The following is a 23,084-nucleotide window of genomic DNA, read 5'->3' on the forward strand; positions in this document are numbered from 1 at the left end:
CCCTGACGGGGAATTGAACCAGCAACCTTTTACTTTGTGGGGCAGTGCCCAACCAACTGAGCCACACCCATCAGGGCATAGCCCACCTGGTTTTTGTTGAAGCTGCCCTCAAAGTAAAATAGATTGTTTAGTTTTGAGATTTATTTCTCTGTACTTAGGGTGAGTTTTTATACACTAAGCTACATTTTCTCATCAGTGTCCACTGTGATTTGGGAGATTATTTTCCCCCAGCAAGTCTTACATGCAAGTAGATAATAGTAATAGTGATGAGTAACAGCTTTTCACTTTATGGAGTAGCCTGTGTATATTAACTATAGTGTTCAAGTAATCTCTGTTGAGTGAGTCAACTAAAATTCAAAAAGACATCAAATATATTGCAGTAACGTTTTAAAATTCTAAGTATTTTACAATTTTGGCCTGAGAATGTTTGGTCTGGTATGCATAATATTTACTCTTTGGAATCTTAAAAAGACTTCAGTCTTCCTTCATGAACATTCTATGTGTTGTGTGTGTGTATGTGTGTGTGTGTGTGTGTGTAAAGCAGATCGGCTTTGTGTTATTGATTACAGATATCTCTCTCATTTTTTCCTACCTGATGACTGTATCTGAGAGGAGTGGGTTAAAATCTTTAATCACAACTGTTGAATTTTCTGTTTTTCCTTGTAGTTCTATTTGTTCCTTGAGGCTGTGTCATTTAGGTGCTTTTCTTCTTGTTTGTCTTGTCCTTTTATCCGTATAGAATGACCATTTATCTCTCATGTGGATTAAGAACGTTGTCTTTCTTTGGGTCATATTTGTCCAGTATATTTATTTATTTGATTTACTGTTCGCTCTCTTTGTTTTTGCTTTAAGCATGTTTTTTTGTAGTTAACATATTGTTGGATTTAAAATATATACTTGGAGAGTCACTGACTTTTTAAATTGGTGAGTTGAATCCATTTATATATATTATAGTTACTATTAGGTTAGGGTGTCTGTCACTTTATAGTTTTTATTTAACGAATTTTGCTACATGTTTTTCTTTTCTGCTTTTTCTTCAAAAAAACAAATGTGTGTGTGTTGAGGGGTGGGAAACGGAGACAACTGAACAATAATAAAAAAAAAGGAAATGTTGTTTTGCTCTTTCCAATGATATATGTTATTTTTTTCCTGAGGTTTCCCTTATTTGGGGACTTAGAATTTCATGTATCTGTTGGTTTGTTAAATTATTTGTTTCTTTCTCCACCCCTAATAAGACAAATTTTTAATTGACTCTCATCTCCCTCCGGGCTGTCCATCCTCACCACGTTGATATTTTCTAGAACTTTGGCTCTGCATCATTTTGGTTATGTTTTTACCCTCCCTTTTGCCCTAGAGTTTTAAAAGACAATAGACATTATCAAGTTTGTTGAACATCTCATTTGCTTTTATTTAAATATTTAAAAAATAGTGTTATCAATATAGTTCTATGTGTGCAAACCTTGATTACTTTATGTGTAATGATGTTTTTATGACCTCACATTTGAATGGCAGTTTGAATATATAATTTCAATGCTCAAAATTCTTTTAATTGTTTAAAAATATTACTTCACTATTGTTCATGCTGTTGAGAACTCTGATGTCAATCTTTTTTTTTTATATGATCTGCTCTATCAGGATTTTTTTTGTATTTGATATTCTTAAATTTCACAATAATGTGTCTTAAAGCAGTATTTTCTTTATCTCCTTGTTTGGCACTCTGAGTCCTTTGGATTGAAGTCTTTGAAGGTTCTTTAATTTTGATGAATTGGTCTTTAGGTCTTTAAATATTTCTTCCTCTCAGTTTCTTCTTCTGGGACCTGGATGCTGGCGGTTTCACTTCTGTTCTCCACATTTCCAATCTCTAAATCTCTGATTTTTTTTATTTGTCACGTTTTCCGACTAGGTTAGTTTTCCCTGAGTTCTTAGACTCATGCTTTAGGAGCCCCCTGTGAAGGGGGGATAATGTGTGAGGGTAAACAGGGTCAGGGTGAGTGGGTGACTCCTCTTCTCCTTTCCTCTTTCTCCGTCCGCCCTTTCTGGCTCCTGCCTCCAGCAGGTTCACCTCTGTGCCTTGGTTCAGAACCAGGCCTTTTCGTTTCTGCATGAAAACCTCATTTTGGGGATGAGAGGGGTAGGCATATCACACCCAGATCCCTACATGAGTGGGGAACTTGCTCATAGATTTTTGTCCTCTGTTTAGTGTGGCGAGCATCTCGCAATCCCCTGCTTCCACTTGGAGAGTCTGATTTTAGCACCCCTCCCCCCTCCCCCCGCCAGTGCATTGAAGGTTTATTGCACGAAGACGCCAAAGGATTTAGAAGTCTGGCGGGTCCTGCTGGATCCCAGAGCCAGGAGACATTTGGCTTGCGTTCCCCCGGCCCTCTGGACCTCTGTTCCCTTTCTGTTTGTTTCGCAGAGACGCGTAACTGTTTTTAGTACAGTTACAATTTTTTAATTTATTTTTAAAATGTTATTTTATCACGTTTTTGTTGTGGGGCACATGCGGGAGGAGGACTGGCTTTTAGTGTACAGATGTTTCTGTGTTGCACACGCGATGACTTTGCTCTCAGTAAGTCTTTGATGCGAGCGAGCAACTGTTTGATACTTAGATGCTTCTGTGGTATTCCGATCTGAAAGGAAGGGTATTTGTTTACCAGTGGAACCGCACTAGGAGTCTGCAGTTGTCTTCCAGTTAACCAGATGTGTACCTGCGAAGTTCGTTAGAACTCAGGCCAGCGAATAGGTTATAACGAACTCCCTCCCTCTCTCCCTCCCTCCCCCTCACTCCTTCCTTCCTTCTTTCTTCCCTTCCATATGCCCAGGGGCATACAGAAGTCAGACTAAATGGTGCAATCAGTAGCTGTCGTGAAAGGCATGTCCTCTTAAATGCCTTTTTCTCCAATTTTTGGGTATCTGTGGGGGAATCTTAAGTATGTGTAAAATAGCACTTTTCTGTATTTACAATATTAATAACCCCCCACCCCCCAGCCACACTGCTTTGAGAAGAAGCATGCTCCTTACACCTAAGGTTCCCCCAAGGCTCTCTCGCATTCCTGCGTTTTTTCCCCTTTGTGCTGCGCCCACCCAGTGCAGTGGCTTCAGCTCTGTCCGGGTGGCTCTCATGAAACTCGCCCGGACCTCTTTCTTGAGCTCTGACGCCGTGTAACCAAGTCTCCTCTAGACACTTTCAGCTGGGATTTTTACCGACACCTCAAGCCCAAGCTGTCTACAACTGGTATTATTATCTCTCACACCCCATTTTTCCTGTTTTCTTTTTTTTTTAATTCCCTGGGTACCATTAAAAAAAGTCTTGACCCTTAAGTCAAGACTTTGAGGGCTTCCCCTACTCCTTGTCACTTTGATTCGTAACATTCTAACAACTGTTAATACCCGAACACCTCTTGACTCCATGCTCTGGGTCCTGTTACCTCCCTGCCTAGCCTCTGCAGTAACTCCCCAGTGCCTGCAGAACGAATTCACACACCTCGGTACACCCCAAACTCTTCACCCCCTTCATGCTCCTGCCTCTTGCTTCGGACCCTTTACTCTAGACAGATCCAGCTACTTGGAGCTCCGAAAATTGCCACATTCTCATTTCTGTGTGTTCAGTCTTGATATTTTCTCTCTGATGGGTTCTTTACTTGAGTGTCTGGTAATAATTTCTCCCTCTGCCTGTTGCCTGACCTCCGCCGCGCCCTTCACCCCCACCACCAGCGGTTGGGCAGTTCCGTTCTCTGGTCTCGAAGCTGCTTGATGCGCCACGTTACAGCATGTTTCACCTTCTGCTCGTGTGTCTAGAGCTGACTCTCCTGCACTGAGCTGTGAGCGTCTTTGGTTAGGGGCTGGTTCTTCACCTTGATAGCTCAGCAGCCGTGGTAGGACGTGTCCACAAGTAGAAACACAGTAAATACATGCGTATTGATTGAATATAGGAAATCAGAGATATATGGTGCTTGAAGGGGGGAGGAGGACAACTGGAAGCTGTGTGCAGGTATTGTAAAAACACTTAGAGGTTTGTAGGTCTTTGCACCTCTCAGTTCCTATGGGCGTGGGCTTTGCGTTTGTGATGTTTCACATGGCAGCGAGTCAGTCAGTCTTTCCTGAGGGCTCCTGGTTTGCCGGGCCCGGCTGTGTGTTCTTGAAGCATCACCAAGACTGAGACATGCTCCGTCCTCAAAAAATGGGTAACAGAGATGGGGCACTAAAACCAGGTATGGAACCATCAGAGGACAGTGACACTTGAACTTGATTTCTGCTTACAGGTGGGAGACAGGCCAGAAGAGGCCCGGAAGGTGGTTGGCAGGGGCTCTGCTGGAGGCGGTGGGGTTCAGCTGGGTGTCGTGAGGGAGTCATTTTCTTGCCTAGGTGGTGGGAGTTCTGTTTCCAGTGAGTTTCCTCTCTTGCAGTTTGTTCATAACCAAAGCCCCTCGGGACCAGTGTCGTTCGCTTGCCTGGAACAACCTTGTTTCGCCCAGGTGACCCTTCCGTCTGTAGAAGCCTGTTCAAGGGTGACACCTCGGGAAGGAAGCTGGGTGGCACTCAGGTGGAATGTGAAAAGTGACAAGAGCACATGACTTTCATTCCCAAGTACAAGTTCGTTTCGTAGGAGTTAAAAATCTTCATTCCAGAAATCACCGAATATAGAATTTTTATTTCTATTAAATGGTGTTGTTTTCATACTAGGTAGAAAGTACTAATGTGATGGTGGTGAACTCAGGTTTCAGACATGTTTAAGCGTATTTAATGTTTATGTGCTTGGTGTTAGTGTCTCCTTGAATTCAGCGATTCTCAAGTAGACGAACTCACTCCTGGGCTCGCCAGGGAAGGCTTGCCCTGGACTCCAGGGAAGGCAAAAGGGGTTCTGCACCCCCAGAGACAGGGCAGGGTGACACATCGCTCATCTGGTCGCCTTGCGTATGAACACATTCCCTCCTCCTGCCGGTGTTGTTTGCACCTGCAGGTTCAGATCGCCGCTGTTTGGCAGGAGCCAAGAGAGAAGTCCTCCTGAAAGAAAGTGGTTCAGGGTGCTGGGTGACAGCTTGTGTTGCCCGGGGGAGAGATTGGAGACAGTGTTGACGAGCCGGGGCATCTGGTTGTAAAAACAGTTCAGGTGTCTCTTGAAAGTCACCTTGGACCCTTGCTCCCCAGCTCCCCACAGTTGCTTCCCACCGGCAGGTTCTCCTTGTGGGAGGGAATCCGGCTGAGCTAGCTCCAGGCTCTCACTTGCTGCTTTGGCTGTGGCCTGCCCTACAGCCAGGGAGGGGGGCCCAGGGAGCTGAGGGCCCACGGCCAGCCTCCGAGGCCAGGAAGCTGCTTGCGTCTGGCTCACTGTTAAGTTATCCTGTCTGCTTCAGGGCTGGTCGTGTTTTGCCCCTTCTAGCCAAGCCCTGAACTGGCAGCTGTCGTGCAGGTACGTGCTCAGCAATATACTTTAGACCCTGTGCTGGGCTCACATTTGAGACGTTCTTAATTTGGAAGGAAGCCCTCGCTCACGGTGATGGAGGGACGCCCAGGAGGGGCCTGGCAGGGTCCAGCCCCCTGTTCTTGGGCTCATTTGCAGGCAAGAGCTGGATGGACCTGAGCTGTCCAGGCCCAAGGGAGGACGTGGCCTTCGCTTCCAAGTGGGCTTTATCCCAGAACAAAAATAAGTCAAAAGGGAATCATCGTGTTCTGTCATGGGGTTTCAGTTCATTTGTCTGAAAATTGGCCCTTCTGTTTGGGGCAGAATGACTCCAATTAGCTAAACACGTTTGTAGTGAAAGGCCATAGAAAAGGCAACTTGACCGGAAGGAGCACAATACTGTATCCTGGACTGCCCTGCACATGTAGGGGTGGGGACGGAGCAAGGCTTCATGGGGAGCCCGAGGCCACGGAGATTGTGCGCGTCGCTTGCCCCACCGCGTCGCCCACCCTCCCTGGCAGCACACTTCCGTCTGCTGCCCAGGGTCGCCCGGGTGTCTCCCATCACTGCCCCCATACGGGTCCCTTGGTCCACCATCACCACCCCTCCAAGGCCTGCACCCCTGATATCATCGTTTCTAGGTTTCCATTTCTAAGATTCCCTCTCTTAGCCTTCGTTGTGTGCTGGGTCGTGACTAAATAAGAATTATTTCATACAGTCAGTTTTCAAGGTGAGCATCTTGGGAGCTAGCTTAATCAGAGCCCAGAATTCCTCTTGTGCTTTATGACTAGTAGATTTGAAATCCGTCTAAGATCGTTTTCTGAGAGCAAGTTTGTTGCTGTTCCTGGCATTCAGGCCCACTCTGTTTCTAGGACGTAGACCTGGGGGAAATCGTAAGCTTCCTGGGCTAGAAGCTGTTTGTGCCCGGGGCTGTGGACTCCCACGTTAGGTATTTATCTGCTTTCACTTTGTTAACCAGCTGTGTATTGTGACCCATCGTCTATAAAACCCAATGCCGGATCAGTGCCCTTTTAATGGCACATCGCGGCCTCTGCAAGGCACCGCAACAGCTCACGCTGATTGGGTGTGTCAGTCTGCCTGAGGGGGTCCGAGCCGTGATGGGTGCGGTTCAGGTGTGTCTGTCGTAGCAGCTGGGATGCTGGGATGACAGGAGGACCAGCGGAGGGAAACAGCTGCTGGGGGGTGAGGGGCAGCCTCTCTTTTCCATCTTCCACTGTAATGCGTGCACGTGGTACTAAACCCATTTCATGAAAGGGTCTGTGTGAAGCAACAACCCAGGGGCCCCATCTAAGGAATGCCTTTCAGTTTTGGTTTGGAGTCCATCTCTGGAGCCACTGCAGAGACCCGATTCTTGTACAGCATCGTCCCTAATGTTCACAGGGAAATGGAAGTTGCTCTCTGTCCGGAATTTTAAAAAGTTGGGCAATTCCATTGTAATCCAGCTTTGGGACTTTTTAATTTATTAAGCGCTAAGTGGTGACTGGCAGTGGCTTAAAGAAGCGTCAGACAACTAGCAAGAGACAGGCCGGACCCTGCAGGGCCAGCGTGTGGCTCAGACTGTTCTGGAGGTGGTGGTTGTACCTGCTCACGGTGCTGCTTGTAGACGGGGGTGTCACTGGGGCTGCCACCGAGGCTTTCCTCGTCCCTTCAGTCCGATGTTCATTAGTGGATTTTTTCGGGGGGGGGGGGGGCACCCTCCTTACTGTGTAGTATCTATGATATATTTTAAGCATCTCTGATTTAAAAACACACACACACACACACACACACACACAACATAATCTTTAAAGACAGACCCCCGGATGCTCGCACGCTGAATTGTAAATGTAATTTTGGATAAAATGTGATCGGCTAATCAGGTGACGTTGTACAATTATTAGTGGAGTTGTGTTTTCTCCTCTGAGTGTTTGTTTGAAAGTTGATGCCTTGTCTTCTCCCCTCCCCAGGTGACAGCCCTCACCCTGCTAAGGAGGACACCCCCAGCAGCAGTCTGGACTCACTTCCCTCCCCGTCTCCCACAACTGCCGCTGTCCACGGGCTTCCTGGGGCGGACAAAAACCACCTTGTCACGGACGGGGACTCGGCGTCCACTGCGTAAGTATCACGGGCATTCCGCTTGGTGCTGGGGGAAGGAGGGCCGTGGGCTTCATCTCCACCTCACATGGCCCGTGGGTACTGAAGCCGTCAGAGCTAAGAACCTCTGTTGCTTCTTCAAATCAGTGGGGCTGCCCAAGGGAGGGAGGTCCGTGAAAAAGGCCCTTCCTGAGTAGCTCTGTGTTCCCAGGGTGGAAGGGGGGTAGGTGGGTGCTATTTCCAATCCGTTTCAAGTTCGCTTCATGCCAGTTTCGGGTTGCCCCAAGGAAACTTGTTCTTGTCCTGCTCAGGATGTTTTCCCCGGGTTCTGCGAACTTTCAGAGACAGGACAAAGTGTGCAGTGCGATTGGGGGACCATTGAAACTGTCTCTAGAATGATACTTCACTTGTGTAAATTTCTGAGGGCTCTGGAGGAAATCCAGCATTCTTTTCCGTTTCCTTCGTAGCACCCTGCATAATTGCCAGTTGCTGGGTGAAATAGCGGATTTTACCTTCTCAGTGGGGTGTAGCGCCAGGCAGTGCAGATCAGCTCAGGTGTGTATCAGCACAAGTACTGTATCAGGTATACACCAACACAGACGCACTTCCGTGGACCTGGTTTGACTACTCGAGGGGGTCTGTCTGTCTGTCTGTCTTCCGGTGCCTTCCAGTGCCGAACTGTGGACTGGGGGTGCCTAGGGGCATCAAGGAGTGCCAGGCTTCAAACAAACGCTCAGAAAGAACAAGGAGAACTGCACTGATACTCACGTGGCATTACTTGATTAGTCAATCAAATGGCACCCAAGATTCCTCTTATAATGCAGTCTGAGAGTGTCTGGGTGTCCTGAGCTTCAAGTTAAAGTCTAAAAAATAAAAGTTACTTAAAATAAACTCATGGATAATGATGTCATTTGACCCTAGTTGGGTGTTCTTGGGGCTTTAAATGGAATTGGAAAGTGTCCTTCACATTATACACCTTTTTATAGTTACTGCTGGCTTCGCATGAAATCATTATGAACTTATTAAGTATTAAAAGAGGCTGGGAGAAATTTTGTATGCTAAGATTTGGGGGTGATCAGAAGACACTGAACATGTAACCGAGAATCAAAGTGAAACTCAAAGTAGGGAATCACAGTCTCAGATGAGATATTTCCCCACAAGATGGTCATATATGTATTTTTTATATGCCGAAGGCTGTGTACTAGGGATTTAAAGTGCATATTACTCAAACATGCTGGCCAGTTTTGCTTTTTTTTTTTTTCCCAAAATGAGTGTCCTTTTTTTTTCTCTAGTAACCCTAGCAGCAATGACAGTGGGACCGGGGAACTTAGAATCTGTAGTCCTGATCACTCCCTGGGTGGAGTTTGGTGCATGTGCGTGTGTGTTTAAAGCGAAAACCCGATCTCTCAAATACTGTTTTCAGTAAGCGTTGACTGGTTGGTGGAGACCAGTTCAGTTGGTCATCCTTCCGTAGCAGTTCTGGGGAAAAGTGACATTATGCACCCCGATGGAGCCAGTGCTCAGCTTACAGCATGTCCATGCCTGAAACATGGAGGGCTTGCTATGCTGGTCATAAATCAAATGAGGAGTGAGTTCCCCAGCTTCCCATTCATACAGATGCTAAAGTGTCATGGGAACTACTGACTCCAACACTGAGAGAGAGGCCAAGGGGGTGGGGGGGATCCGTAGTGAAGGAAGGTTGGAAATCAAGAACTTGAACTTTTTTTTGTGCTTTAGATAAAATAGATCCATATTTCTCTTAAGTGTATAGACTGTGTCTTGTATATCTTATCTATTTAAATTCATTTACATGCAGTATTGTTTTGTATCAGTTTCAGGTATGCAGTATAGTGGTTAGACAATGACATACTTTAGAAAGTGTTCCCCTCCCTCCTTCCGATGTTTCCAGTACCTCCCTGGCCCCATACAGTTATTATAATGTTACTGACTTTATTCCCTGTGCTGTACTTGGCATCCCCAGGACTGTTCTGTAACTGCCAATCTGTATCTCTCAATCCCTTCACCTTTTTCACCCACTGCCCCAGCCACACTCCCCTCTGGCAACTGTCAGTCTGTTTGCATATTTCTTAAAGGATTTACTTGAAAAGCACATTGTAGTCCAGATTTGCCGTTAAGTGAGGAGTGCTTCTTGAACTTGTGCACAAATCAGGACCACACGGGGTTGGGGGGGAGCTCCTTCAGCTCACACTGCCCGGGGTGATGCTTAGGTTTCAGGAGCCTGAAAACCTGCATTTCTACCCTAATTCCAGGCGGTGCTCAGCCAGCCCTGGTGTTCACAGCTGTCCCCCCCAACCCCATGGTTCTTGGTGTCTTGTTGACTGTAAACAGCGTTTCTGAGGAGTGTAACTAGGATAGTGACATCTCATCTTAGTTTTTTTCTTTAACCTCTTCTAGGATGGTGTGTTTTCGTCAAGCCGCCCCTGTGCGCCTCACACACACTTGGGTTCCCTCTGCCTGAATTGTCTCCCTCCTTTTTTTTGTCTCAAGATGGATCTGACCTGTCTTCAGGGTCAAGTTTCATTTCTCTTTCAGGAAGCTTTCTCTAGTCCTCTAGTCTACAGGATGATTCTAAACACGGCCTTTCTCTGTCTGTACCCAACGCTAGAGAGTAGGAAACTATTGCCTGCCATACTAGTTAATACTGACCTTTTAGTGTTAGTGAATAGTTATTTGTATGTGTGTGTTTATATATCTCTATCAAATCTCATTCTGCCCACTGGCCTGCCTATCTTCATCAGTTGGGGCCGCTGTAACAGAAATACTTTGATTGAGTGGCATATAAAGAACACAGATTTATTTCCCACTGTTGTGGAGGGGGGATTGCCCGGTTCTGGTGAGATCCCCCTTCCAGGGTGCAGGCTGCTGGCTCTGAGACTCTTACAAGGACACTGATCCCCCTTCGTGAGGATTCTACTCTCATGACCTCATTGAGTCCCAGCCGCCCCTGAAAGGTAACCCCCTCTTCCCACCATGACATGGTAGGGGGCAGGGTTGCAACCTACACATTTCAGGGGGACGCACACATTCGCTGTGTAACATTGTCTAGTCTCTCTCGCCCTCATGCCAGGGTAGATTGTAAAATTCTTACTGATAGGAACTGGTTCTCATAATATTGCCATAATTATTAATAAACATTTTATATTCCATCTTAATTTTTATGTGTTTATTTTAAAAAGTTTCCTTGTGGAAATCTCATGTCTTTCTGTACATCCCTGAGTGTCTCTTAGGCAACTGTGTTTGGTTTCTGAGCCATATTCCTTTTTTCTAAACATTAAAAACTCTTCCTTCCGGAGTTGCACAGAATTAATCTCACCATTTTGTCTTTAGAGGATTTTTTCTTTGTTTTCTTAGCTTTTATAAATTCAGTTTTCATTGAGTGTGTAGTTTTTTTTTTTTTAATCCATTATCTCTGCATACCAGCTGTACAGTACGGAGTCTAGTTGGATCTGAGGAAATGCTGGTTAAGATCCCTTTTAATAAACCAGCTTTGCTGTGGGGCCATGAAAACCCCGCATGGGGCTTCAGAAGGGAGGCGGTGCCTGGGCTGCCTGGTTCTAACCCAAGGCGGCAACTCCCCGTCCCCAGACTTCTATGTGCCTGGTCTCAGGTCTTGAAGAAGGGAGTCCAAACGTACACGGCCACATCTAGGAGCCCGGTGGCTCTGCTGCGTACAGATGCCGCGACCCCAGCCCCTGGAGGGCAGACTTGCAGGGAAGACCTGCAGCCGCCAGGGACCTGCTCTAGAGGCAGCGTGTACACACAGCTGCCGCCTCTGACAGGTAGAAAACAATACGGCAGAACTGGGTGTCTGGGGTTCCTGCTGGTGCTTGTGACCTGTGGGGATGATTCATTGCAGTCCATCAGGCTGGAGCCATTACTCACCTGGACACTCAGTAAGGCGGTAGGTGACTTCATTACCCGTGAAGAATTGCCAGCTCCGTCTCCTCGGAGGACATTACATCATAGGTCAAGGTATTTCCAATGTTCCAAAGTCATTTTTTTCCCCAATAAAGTAGTTTTCTCTAAACAGGTTTTCTTCCATTGTGAGTGAAGGAGCAGGTCCTCGACAAGGAATCCTTTTAAGTCGCCTGCCACAAAAGAAAGTCTCTTTTAAGAAATAGCAGGCATTGCCACGGGCGTCCTCGACCGATTGCCAATGAAAAGGAGGGCCTCCTCTTCTGCAGGCACAGAGAGGTGGGGAGCTTCTTAGATCAGCTCTTCGTAGTGGGGAGCGTTGGTACCCCGAGGGGCAGCTTACTCTGTACTCTGGCCGGCAGATCCCTCTCTCTCGCTGGAGGGGAGCCTTGGCCCGCTTCATCCTAGCATGCCGGTATTCCCAACACGGCTCTCCAGGCGGCGCCCCGAGCCGCTGCGCTGCTTCGGCAGAGATCCCTGCCCACCGGGTTGGCATCGGCTGCTAAAACCCCCATTCCCGTTGGCTGCCTCGCGCGTGTCATCTCCGGCTGTGTGTGCTCTTGCTGGGACCACACTTACTCTTGTCCAGACATAGAGAACTTCCTCCAAGTTGGGCAAACAAAGAGAAGTGTCCCATGCACAACTGTGGCATTTCAAATTACTTGCCCGTTGCTTGCATGATTGCTTTTTAGGGAGTCAATGAATTTTTCTGCAAGTACCCTTTAAATCTGATTGGTAGCTTAGTATGTATACCATGGCATGCCCTGAGTGATTTGTCTCAAGTTCAGAAAAATCATCTCACATACTCAACACATCTGTGAAATTTGGCTCACACCTAGAGATGATAAGGTAGCAGCAATAGGCATACCTTGTAGTCACCTCCTTTCTGCCTTACCTGTTCCCTCCCCTCCCCACTCTGGGAGTGTATGTCAGCCCCCGCCCCTTCCCCCACCCCCACCCCCGCCCCTCCTCCACCCGAGGGCTCCCAACCCTTGTGGGGCCCAGAGCAGTCAGGTCTCCCTATAAGGTGGTGGCTTCCAGTTTTACCTCTTCAGTTATGATTATTGCTTGAAGAGAAAACAGAGAACTTATATTTAAAAAAATTTAAATTTTTTAAAAAATCTGCGTTATTGCTACCCTGACTAAATGAACACATGTTGCTTTTGTACCAAGGGGAGGAAAGCTGTGCAGATTTTAAAAGAGCTCAGGAGAGGGCGATACTTACCCCCAAGGAATGAACTGCCCATCCTGGGCACCTCCAGGATCTTCCTTGGCCGGTACGGAGATCATGTCCTCATAGGGTTGCAGATAACCCCAGTTAGGGAATGCGGTGGGGTTCGTTGGCCGAGATCTGTAGTAGAGCTAGTGCCTTCACTTGGAAGGACGCACCGTCTGGTGCTGGGTACTGTGAAGGGGGATTTGGAAGTCAGTTCGCTCTCCCACACCTAAGGGAGCAGCGAAGAAGTCTCCTGTGGGTTCAGAAAGTTTGAGGTCTGAGACAGCTCCAGTGAGAAGGCCGGGTGAGTAGGAGAAGTGTGAGAGCCAACAGGAGCCTTGGGGATTCTGCTCAGAGGCTAGCTGTCTTCGGGACTTCCTGCTAGGGGGCCGGCAGAGCTGTTGCTCCAGCGGTGGCTGGTTGGTTAGAGGCTGCAGAGAAGGCTGGATTCGACAGCCATCCTCTTGGCATTTCTCAGGCTCAAAGACCATTTCGTTCTTTATTGAATGGGAGCGTTCATTATCGGTGGCTACCAGACTTTGTTTTAGCTGCTTTATAAATGATGTTTAAATTCTCACGGCATCCCGGTGGGTTAGATATATCTTTACTTTTAAAGAGAGGGAAACTGAGGCACAAAGAGCATAGGGAAGTTGCCCCAAGCCACAGGAGTGGTAAGGGGCAGAGGTGGAGTTGCATGTCTTTGTCCCAGGGGTCATGGCTCCCTTAAACTGGTTTCCCTGTGGGGGTTGAAGTTGGTTGCATACGGGGACATTGTGTGCATGGCAGGCTTCCCCCAGTTTGGAGACCCAGCGAGCTAACTGGCTGTCAGCTGGCCAGCGCCCTGTTGTGAGGGGGGCGCCCTGACCCTACAGTCAGGTGCAGTCAGGTGGCTGTGGTGTACCCTTACCTCCGGGGAATGAGCACTTGAATCTGGTTGCTGCCCATTCATCATCCAGCAGCTTTGCTGGAGATTTGGGGGTGAGGGCGTCTTCCCCCAAAATGGAGCCGAGAGACTTGGAAATTTGATGTTTGGCGCAGAGCAGCAACCCTAATCTTCTCTGAGTAACGTGACACCCCGTGGTCTCCCTCTAGCCCTTGGAGCTAATCTCAGGGCCCACACACTTGGCTGTGGACCACGAATGTCTGTTCACATTCATTTCTTTGGAGTATGACGCCTGTCCCATGTATTTCCTTAATCCTCTCTCCAACTTTGTATAGAGATTGTGCCATACTGACTGCCTTGCACGCTCACACCTTTCCGTGCACACCCCTTGTGTCCTGCTAGGGTATTTTTGGTATTTTTGTTGTGCTCTTGGCGCTTATGTGCGGCCTCATTCACATCTTCTTTGCTGTGCTGTAACTGCAGGGTCTGAAATTGGGAGGTTTTATTTTTAAGTCAGAATGTTCATTAAAGCCCCATAATGAAAAGTCAATGTTCCAAAATAAAGAGACACATCTGAATTTTATAGTAGCTTTTCTTCTGCTTATGACTCAGAAAATTTATTTTCTCACTGGTCTTGTTTTTCTTTTTTGTTTCATTGGTTTTTGTTGTTGTAATTCATCATTTGCTGGGCAAGGATTGGCTGTGTCTGTCTCCATATCGGAATGCAGGCTGGGCCCTGGCGAGCTCTCTGTGTGTGGGAAGACAGTCTAGAGTGGGAAAGCACTGATTTTAGGGTCAGGCCGGGCTTTGCAGCCTCATTCTGCTTCTTAAAACTTTGGGGGCCTCTATCCATTATTTATGCAAACCAAGGCTTTAGCAAGATTATATGTAAAAGGAGAATAACGACATCCATCCCTCTGGGCTGTTGTGAGGTTTCAAGGAACCCCATGCAATAAAACCAACCCCTGCTCCCCAGGCTGGGTGGGGACCTGCTTACAACCCTCTTCCTTCCCAGAGCCTACCTTGATCTTCTTAGTCTAACCCAGCCCAACTTTCCTGGGTCACCCGTTCTGTCATCTCCTCCCTCACTGCTCAGGGAGATCTCCTCTCCGGTTCTGTAGAGGCTGTAGGTGTTGGCCGCAGTGGTGGTGTTTCCAGAACTTACTGTAGGTTTTCCAGGAGGACTCGGCCTGGGGTTCCTCTCCTCGCTTCTCTGTGTCAGATCCACCACGGCCGGGGCTTTCCACGGGGCCCCTGCCAGCTCCGTGTATTCCGAGCACTGTGGGTGGCTCAGCTGTCACAGCGGGTAACCCGTGAAACAGTTTGGTAAGAAGCTGCAGGATCTCCCTTAGCTGGGTGGGGGTGCACGTCCTCCCCCCCCAAACTGCAGCCCGTCTGGTGTGTTCAGCCCTCTCATGTTGGGTGGCGGCCCTCCTCCGTGCGAGAGCTGAGCTGGTGGAAGCATTCCTGCCGGCTACCCCGAGGGACCACAATGTGGAGACCTCCAAAGCCCCCCCACTTTCTGAGATGAGGCCACAGTTCCTTCTCGGTTCAGCCCTCCTGCTTGATTCTACAGGGGTTGTCTGGCAGGAAGATGGATGGAGTTCACGGGGCACTCTGTGAAAGATTGTTCAGAGGTGATTCTAAGACAGTTCTTTTATAGTGAAACCCAGGAAAGGGATCACCCAAGGAGCAGCCCTTTTCAGGTGACAGTGGCATCCTTTCCTTCCTGTGAAGGGAGGGCACTTGCCCAGGAGCCTGAGCATCCCACAAGCCGGGGACCGAGTGCTCCGTGTGGCCCTGTCTTCCTTCGAAAGGCTCTGTCTTCTCTGTGTCGACTGGTTTTCTGCGGTGCCCTTCTCTCCCTGCCCTCCCCGCTCCTGGAAAAGACATCTTGTTCTTGAGGGTGGCCAGTTATTGCTGGTCCATGCTGGCTTGAGAGACCGGCTGCCTCCCTCTGCTGGGGAGGGACCCTCTGCAGGGGGCGAGGAGACCTGCTGTTGCAGGGAGGGCCTGGGCGTGTGGCCGTCGGCATCCCATGAGGATGGAGCGGGGTGCAGGAGCCGGGGCTTCCTGAGCCCAGGGGTGTTGGCTGCCGCCATCCTCACCCTCATCCCCCCGACTCGCCACCACCAGTGCATTCTCGTCTGGCCTGTGGAATCCAGGGGTCAGCCCACTGTGGCCCCTGCTGCCTGTTTTCATAAATAATGCATTATTGGAACACAGCCATCCTGTCCTTTGCGTTTCGTCTGTGGCTGCTTTTTCAGATGCAATGGTGGCAGACCCGAGGATTATCTGTGGGGCCTGCAGACCCTACAGGGTTTCCTGCCTGGCCTTTGGTAGGAGACGTTTGCTGACCTCGATCTAATCTACGAACAAAACTAATCTAGTTGGGAGAGCCCGTGTTTCCTAAAAGTCAGGTTCAAGAAGTGTGGTTTATTGTCATTTCTCAGATGGGCAGTGCAGGTGGTTTTTCGAAGTGACCTTCAGGGATTTTGTTGTCATTGAACCAACCACAATTTTTTTTCTTATGCTTGTGATTGTCATTTCAAAAAAAGCTGTGGTGTTTCAATGATTAAAAATGTTTATTTGGGGTTGTTCTTTCTTACAACCTATTGTTCAAAATAAAAATTTTGTTTTGAAATAGTTTTAGATTTACAGAAGAGTTACGAAGGTAGCCCTGGCTGGTGTGGCTCAAGTGAACTGAGTGCCAGCCTGCAAACCAAAGGGTCGCCAGTTCAATTCCCAGTCAGGGCACATGCCTGGGTTGCAGGCCAGGTCCCCAGTTGGGGGGATGTGCGAGAGGCAGCTGATTGATGTATATCTCACACATCTGTGTTTCTCTTTCTCCCTCCCCTCTCTCCAAAAATAAATAAAATCTTAAAAAAACAAAGTTAAGAAGGTAGTATGAGAGCACCCATAAACCCTTCTCCCCCACTGCTGACATCTGACACAGCACCATGGGACTGTCATTTAACACAAGAAGTTTCTCTCGGTGCAGCACTGCTAACTTACAGGCTGTACTCAGATGTCACTGGTTTTTCACTCCTGTCCTCCTTTTGTTCCAGGTTCCGGTCTAGAATGCCACTCCATTGTGTTTAGCAGCTTCGTTTTTTTCATGGTGATATCTATTCAGTACCTGTATTTTCCCCCTTTGATGTCAATTATTTGTTGTTGTTTTGGTCAAGAAAGTGACTTGTTATTGATGATGTGCTGGAAACCAGAGAGGTAGGCTCTGACATGGAAATACCTCATACTGGCAGTAGGGCCTCACCTACCACGTGCTGACCCTGCTCCCGGCCCTGCCGGTGCTTTGCACCCATCACGCCCTTGCAGCCTCGCAGCGACCAGCCTGTTAATGGCTACCGTCATTTTAGCGAAGGGAGCTGACCCCAGCATGTTTGTGACTCACCCGAGTTTCAGTTGTGAACCCTCAGCCAAGGCTCAAGAGTGCCGACTATGCACTGGTCTCCAAGAGGCACTCTGAAATCAGTCCCCTCGTCCTGGCCACAGCTTCTAGCTCATAAGGAGCCTCCTCCTTTTTATTTATAAACAAGAAGGAGAACAAGCTTAGGGGGCTTGAGACCTGGGCGCCCAGCCAGAGCTGGCTCCGGAACTCTCGTCTCTCCGTAGAGGGGGTGGCATTTCCTGTCCTTGCGGTTTCCGTGATTAAAATTCTTCAGTAGCTCACCCTTGCCTTGTGCACGTGGACCTGCCCCGAGTGTCTCTGACTGCCATCACTCTCCGCTCTCCTCCTCGTGTTCTGGCCCAGTCTCAGAAGGACTGGAGGCTAACACCTGTGTGCGGTCTTATCAGAACAGGGTGTTGTGCCCATCGAGCCTTGAGGAGGCTGAGTTCGCCTGTGTCAGGTTCAGTCTTCTTGCGTGTGCTGTGGAGCCCTGGTGCAGCTGGGGGTCTGTGGGCTGATGTGTGGGGGTCGCGTCGAGCTGGGTGCCGGGCAGGCGTGTGGGGGTAGGGAGGTGGTGGTGATGTTGACAGATGGAAGCCTGAGCTGAGGGTGGACACGGCCTCCTCCAGAAAGCCCTCCTGGATGCTCCTTCCTGTGTTCTCCAGAGGGCCGGCTGGGCAGCTGTATGTGACAGTGGTCACATTGCATGGTGATCAGCAGTTTGTCCTCCTCCTCCCACTTGACTTTGCTCATGGAGGGCAGTTGTCATAGTCTCCCGGGTCCCCCCAGGGCCTAGCATGGGGCCTGACGGGGAGTTCTCGGACCATGAGTGAAGTGCAGACAAGGGCCGTGGGGCCCCCTCCTGTGGGCGCTGGAGGCCCGCTGGCCCCCGCGGTGGATCACAGCGCCTCCCTTGTCAGGCCGATGGCTGCTCTCCACCGCTGTCTCCTCAGTCCGCTCCTCAGGAACCGGCGCTGCTGCCTGTGCCCTTCTCCCCCTCTCTGGCACTCAAGGAGTAACGGTGGTGTTTATTTGAACAGAGATTTCCCATAACATACAGATCTGCCATATTTCCTTCTGTCTTTATTAACATGTTCAGACCCTTTGGCCCAGGACAGCTGTTCCAGACTGACGCTGTGCGTTTCTCGGGCTGGAATGAAAGACCATTTCACTAACGTGCTCGCTTCTGCTCGGAGACCTTCGCAGATGAGGTTTTCAAGTCTTTCCTTGCAAACTTCTGATTTGATCTTGGTACCATATAACCGCCATCAACTGTCTTGGTGTTTGGAGAATGGAATTGCTCAGAGAAGCAGCCATTTCTTTTCCTGGCGTGCATTCCCCCTGTTCTGTGTTCTCCGTATGTTAGGTGAAGCTCGCAAGAGCCCGGGGCTGGGTTCCGGTTTCGCCGGCGCTGCCCAGAGCCCGACCCGCCTGTGCAGTGTGAGAAGTGTGTGCTCCGCGCAGGCGCTGCCTGGTGGCCCTGCAGCTGCTGTCGGATTTGAACAGGGAAAACACTAGCCTCCCTCCCCCATTCCTGCAACGTTGGTGCTTTTTCTGCTGCCAGAAAGTTTTTAATATGCACGGAGCGTAGAGTCTGATATTGGAGACGATTGGGTCACAGTTTGAATCGGAAGCCGCATTACTGCTGATTTGTTACATTGTAGAAAAATAAACTCTGTGAAGTGTCCACACACACACAGCTACTGTCCGAACTTCATAGGTTTGAGGGTGTATTCCTCCCCACCGCAAAAGCCGTAGGGTCTTTTCCCTGAAATGCCGACCTGTTTTTCCAGAGCAGGAGCGGTGATGCCCCTTATAGAAGAGGGTTCCTTGCTCCCTGTCAGAAATGCATATTCTGATCCCTGTTGGCTGCCCCCGAGCCCTCTGCCTGCCTCCCCCCAGGAGCCGTCTCTGTTACTTTAGGAAGAGCTAGGTAGACTTTCAGTATAAGCATTTTCTTTTTTTCCCTTTTCCTTTATTTCTATTTTTATTTCCATTACCATTTAGTCCCTTCCTACTCCCCCCACCCACAATCTCCACACTTGTCCATGTCTATGAGTCCTTTTTCCTCTTTGCTCCATTGTTTCACCTGCTTCCCCGCCCCTTTGCTGCCCTCCAGCTCTCTGTCTATGAGTCTGTCTCTGTTTTGCTTGTTAGTTCAGTTCACTAGATTCCACATACGAGTGAAATCGTATGGTATTTGTCCTTCTCTGACTGGCTTATGTCACTTAGCATAATGTTCTCCAGGTGCATCTGTACTGTTACAAAGGGTAAAATTTTCTTCTTTTTTTATGGCCGAGTAGCATTCCATTGTGTAAATGTCCCATCGTTGCTTTATCTGCTCATCTGCTGATGGGCACTTGGGCCGCTTCCGTATCTTGGCGATTGTCAGTAACGCTGTAGTGAACGTGGGGGTGCTTACCTTTGGAGTTGGTGGTGGGAATTCTGTGTGTGTGTTCAGTGAAACCCTCTTGTCTGGCCATCCCTGTCTTCAAGGAGGGGACGTTTCTCCTTAAGGAGGGTGGGGACGTTGGCTTCCCCGCGCGGAAGTGGAAGGGGGGGGTTCTGCTTTAGGAGGCGATCCCTTCCCTTCAGTGTGTGAAGTGGGGAGGAGCGCCAGTAAGCAGATGTTAGTGTTTCTCTTGAATTTCTGTTTTGGGAAATACTGTTTCCGAGCCTTTCAGGAAGAGCTGACTTCTGTCTCCGTTTCTGTAAACCACAGCTTGGCTTTCAGGAAGCTCGCTGCCCTCGGGTACTTTTCCATGACTGGTCAGCAGCCCATCACTGAATGAAACGGGTGGTTTGTTACCCCGCCAGCTTTGTTCATCAGAAGTCCTTGGTTAAAGCGGCAGCAGGAGGAAGGAAGTGAGCGGATTTAGAAAATCCGTTTAGGATTGGGAAGTGGTAGGTGAAGATGCTGGACACGCTCCATCCCGCTCTAGCGGGCAGTGAGCCTTCACGCCCAGTCCCCATCATTTCTGATCTTCAGCCCAAAGGCTGTCTTAGCCAGGATTCTCCTCTGACCACAGAGTACAGAGATGACCAGAGTGCCTCCTCAGTCCTCCCACGGGTGTTCATGTCCAGAAGTGTGAAGTCTGGGGTTTTACTCTGTTTGTATCTGCTGCACTGGCCTGTGGTGGTTTCACAGGTGCTGGTGGAGGACCAGGGACTCCTGGTCAGAGCCAGAGGACCCTGCTGGTCCCAGCAGGAGCTGGAGCATCACTTTCCAGTCTCAGTTCCTAAGCAAGGCCCTAAGGAGTGTGATGGGAGAGGAGGCCAGAGCTTAGGAAACCCAGGGCTTCTTATGATGGGCAGTAAAACCCACCCTCGGCTCCAGGAGAAGACAGAGGCTGTTTCCTCTACAAGCATCCTTGAAAAGATCATCTAGAACAAAGGCAGCCCATGGCTCTGCTTGTAATGTGTGCAGAAACAGAGACCCAGGGAGAACTGCCTCCCAGCACACCGTGGCAGAGCCATTCGAGAGCTCGTTCACTACTGAGTATGCCTTAGGGCTTAATTCCCTCCTGGGGCCCAGGCTGAGAGAACTCAGACCTCTGCTGCGGGCTACCATTTCCAAAATACCTGCTAATCCTCTAAAGTGCTTTAAATCAAAGAAGAGAAATAAAGATAATATCGGAATGCTCTAGTAAAAGTAGTATTTTCCTGTTGCTTTTTGAAAAAATATAAGCATTGTAATTTAAAGAATTAAATTGTTAAAAATTTTTTGATACTTATTACCGCATGTGCGCACACACACACACACACACACACAAAGAAAAACCACAACAAACAAACAGCCTATCCAAATTCTGGAAGAGAGGAGGTGGTTTATATAAAGAGGTTCGTGTTTATGATTGTTTAGCTTCAAACAGCACAGACAGTTAGGTTTTGGGAGACACCTATGGAATGTACCATCATCCAGCCTCTACTGGCTGAACGTGAGAATTCTTTTTTCGGTCTTGAGTGTATTAGTTAACCAGTTTTTGCCTCATCCCTTTCCTCCCCAGTGGAAAAGCCTTTGCCGGTTTCTTGTATCCAAGCAGCTGCCCCGTTCTGGTTCCCCAACTTTGTTTTGCTCCATGCGTCTCCTTTTTCACAGGACTCCGACGCTCCACGTGACTTCTTATGCCTCATCTCCAGAGGCCACTTCCAGACTTATGTTTTGCTCCCTCTTACGAATATTCCAGCCTGCAGTGTTTGTGGCCCCATGGCATCCTGAAACCTGGAGAAGCACCAGTTGAGGCTTCTGAGATACTGTGGGGAAGACCCAGGTGCTCACCTGCAGAGGTTCAAGTCCAAGGGGGAAGCCTGACGGGGTATTTGGTGAACTGGTTGGTTAGCGTCGGGTTATGTGACACACTGGTGTGTTGAACGACAAGGAAAAGATGGCAGAAAACAAACAGAAGGGTGAAGGTCGGGAACTTGACCCTGGCAGGGGGTTGCCAACTCAGGGTTCTGCTCTGGGACCCGGCGGAGAAAGCCCCGCAGGCCCTCACCTTCTGCGGCTGCCATTCCGACGGCTCTTTCGTGTTCCCAAAATGGCATTCTCCCGTTATAAAAAAACAAAGGCACTTAGAAAGAAAGAAAGAAAGAAAGATGTGAGGTTTAAGTAGATAATAGCTGTAAAATTCATGATCTAAATTTTTAAAGAGCCTTGTAAATACACCGCATGGGTACTTCGTCTTCATCCTGTCACTGTCCTCCCCTCTGTGCGGAGGGATGGCCTTCGTGTAATCGCCTGACTCTCTGTGACCAGCGCTGCCGGGGGTGTGGGGACACCGCTGCTCTTCCACCCTCGCTGCTGTCGGGCACCTCAGATAACTGCCCGGAAAGAAGACGGTGATTGGCTGACGGTGGCCTTAAATTCTCTGTCCGAGCTTCCCTCATCCCTTCCTCCCCCTTCTTTGATGAGACACCCTTTCAGGTTCATTTTCGGATCAAGATTGCAGTGGTTTCGGCTGCTGGGGACACAGATCACTTTGAGATTTATGGGTTTCTTTGCTGCGTTTTATGACTTCCAAATGAACAGCTGGGTGGTGGGCTGTAAATAAGTTGTTCAAAGACTAATGTTTTTTAAAAGCGCATCCCCCACCCCCTTTCCTGATGAAAGGGTCGGGAACCTTCTGTGTTCTAAATATCTCTCGAGTCAATAGCGTAACATCTCCGGCACCTGATTTATAAAATCCAGCTCCAGTGAGAGCACACCTGAACTGGTATCTGGGTTGCTGGTTGAGGAGGCCGTGTGCCCGGCACCCCCCTGGCCCTGTGAGGTCCACTGGAAGAGCCCAAGCCTGGGTCTTGGCCCAGAGGCAGGAGAACCATCTGAAACCATCACAGAACAACTCATGTCACCCTGCCCTCCTGTTCACTAGTGTGGCCGGCCTTCGGGGAGGGTGACTTAGAGGCCAAGGAGAAGTATTGGGACAGGCTGGCCTGGAGCTGAGCTGAGCAAGGGACAGTTTGAGCCGGCAGAGCAGCGGGGGAGGCTGAGAGATGAGGGAAAACAGAGGCAGAGTATGCGCAGAACCCTGGGAAACAGTTGCAGGCAGACGGGCGGTCTGCTAGGGCAGAGGAGCCCCTGGAGGGCGGGTGGGGGGCACACTGGTTCTGGGGGAGGCAGGTGGGGTAGACCGGGGCTTAGGGGCTGAGTGTGGCTGATTGAGCCAGCAGAGTCGGAGGAACGCGCGGGGGTGAGCCAGGAGACCACGGCGGTGACAGACACGGAGTGGTGAAAAGGGAAGGGGCCTTTTGAGAATGGGGAGAAGGTAGGTACAGAGACAGCCCGGGAACCATTTGAAGTAAACACGGACAGTGCAAGGTGTTAGTTCTGCTAGAGAAGAAGGAGTCAAAGGTCAGGCTCGGGAGTGTGGAAGGACAGCCAGGCAGCTGCCCATGGGAACTGGCTTTAGCCGAAGAGGATGAGTCTGAGGGGACGAGCCTCTGCGTGCAGCAGGTACTGAGCACCCCTGTGCTGCAAGTGTGACGGAAGGGAACGCGCCCCTTTTGGCACTGGGTTGCCGAAGGGCTCCGTGCACCCTGGCCACACGCCTTCAGTCGGAGGTCGCTGAGGAACCCTGCGATTCAGGCCAGTGCGCACCCGGTGCCCTCCCCCTCACATGTACAGGCCCTTCCAGGAGTCTGTGCG

General features: G+C 49.4%; 1 protein-coding gene across 2 annotated transcripts in view; it reads left to right on the forward strand.

Annotated features, from left to right (window-relative positions):
- ARHGAP10 (Rho GTPase activating protein 10) overlaps positions 1-23,084 on the forward strand; it is a 234,932-nt gene that overhangs the window by 206,841 nt on the left and 5,007 nt on the right. For both annotated transcript variants that reach the window (XM_036031869.1, XM_036031868.1), the window contains one exon: positions 7,369-7,516. In XM_036031869.1, coding sequence (XP_035887762.1) covers positions 7,369-7,516 — 148 coding nt within the window. The remainder of the gene's footprint in view (positions 1-7,368; positions 7,517-23,084) is intronic.

Source organism: Phyllostomus discolor, chromosome 8 (assembly GCF_004126475.2).
Source record: "Phyllostomus discolor isolate MPI-MPIP mPhyDis1 chromosome 8, mPhyDis1.pri.v3, whole genome shotgun sequence".
Taxonomy (NCBI): Eukaryota; Metazoa; Chordata; class Mammalia; order Chiroptera; family Phyllostomidae; genus Phyllostomus; species Phyllostomus discolor.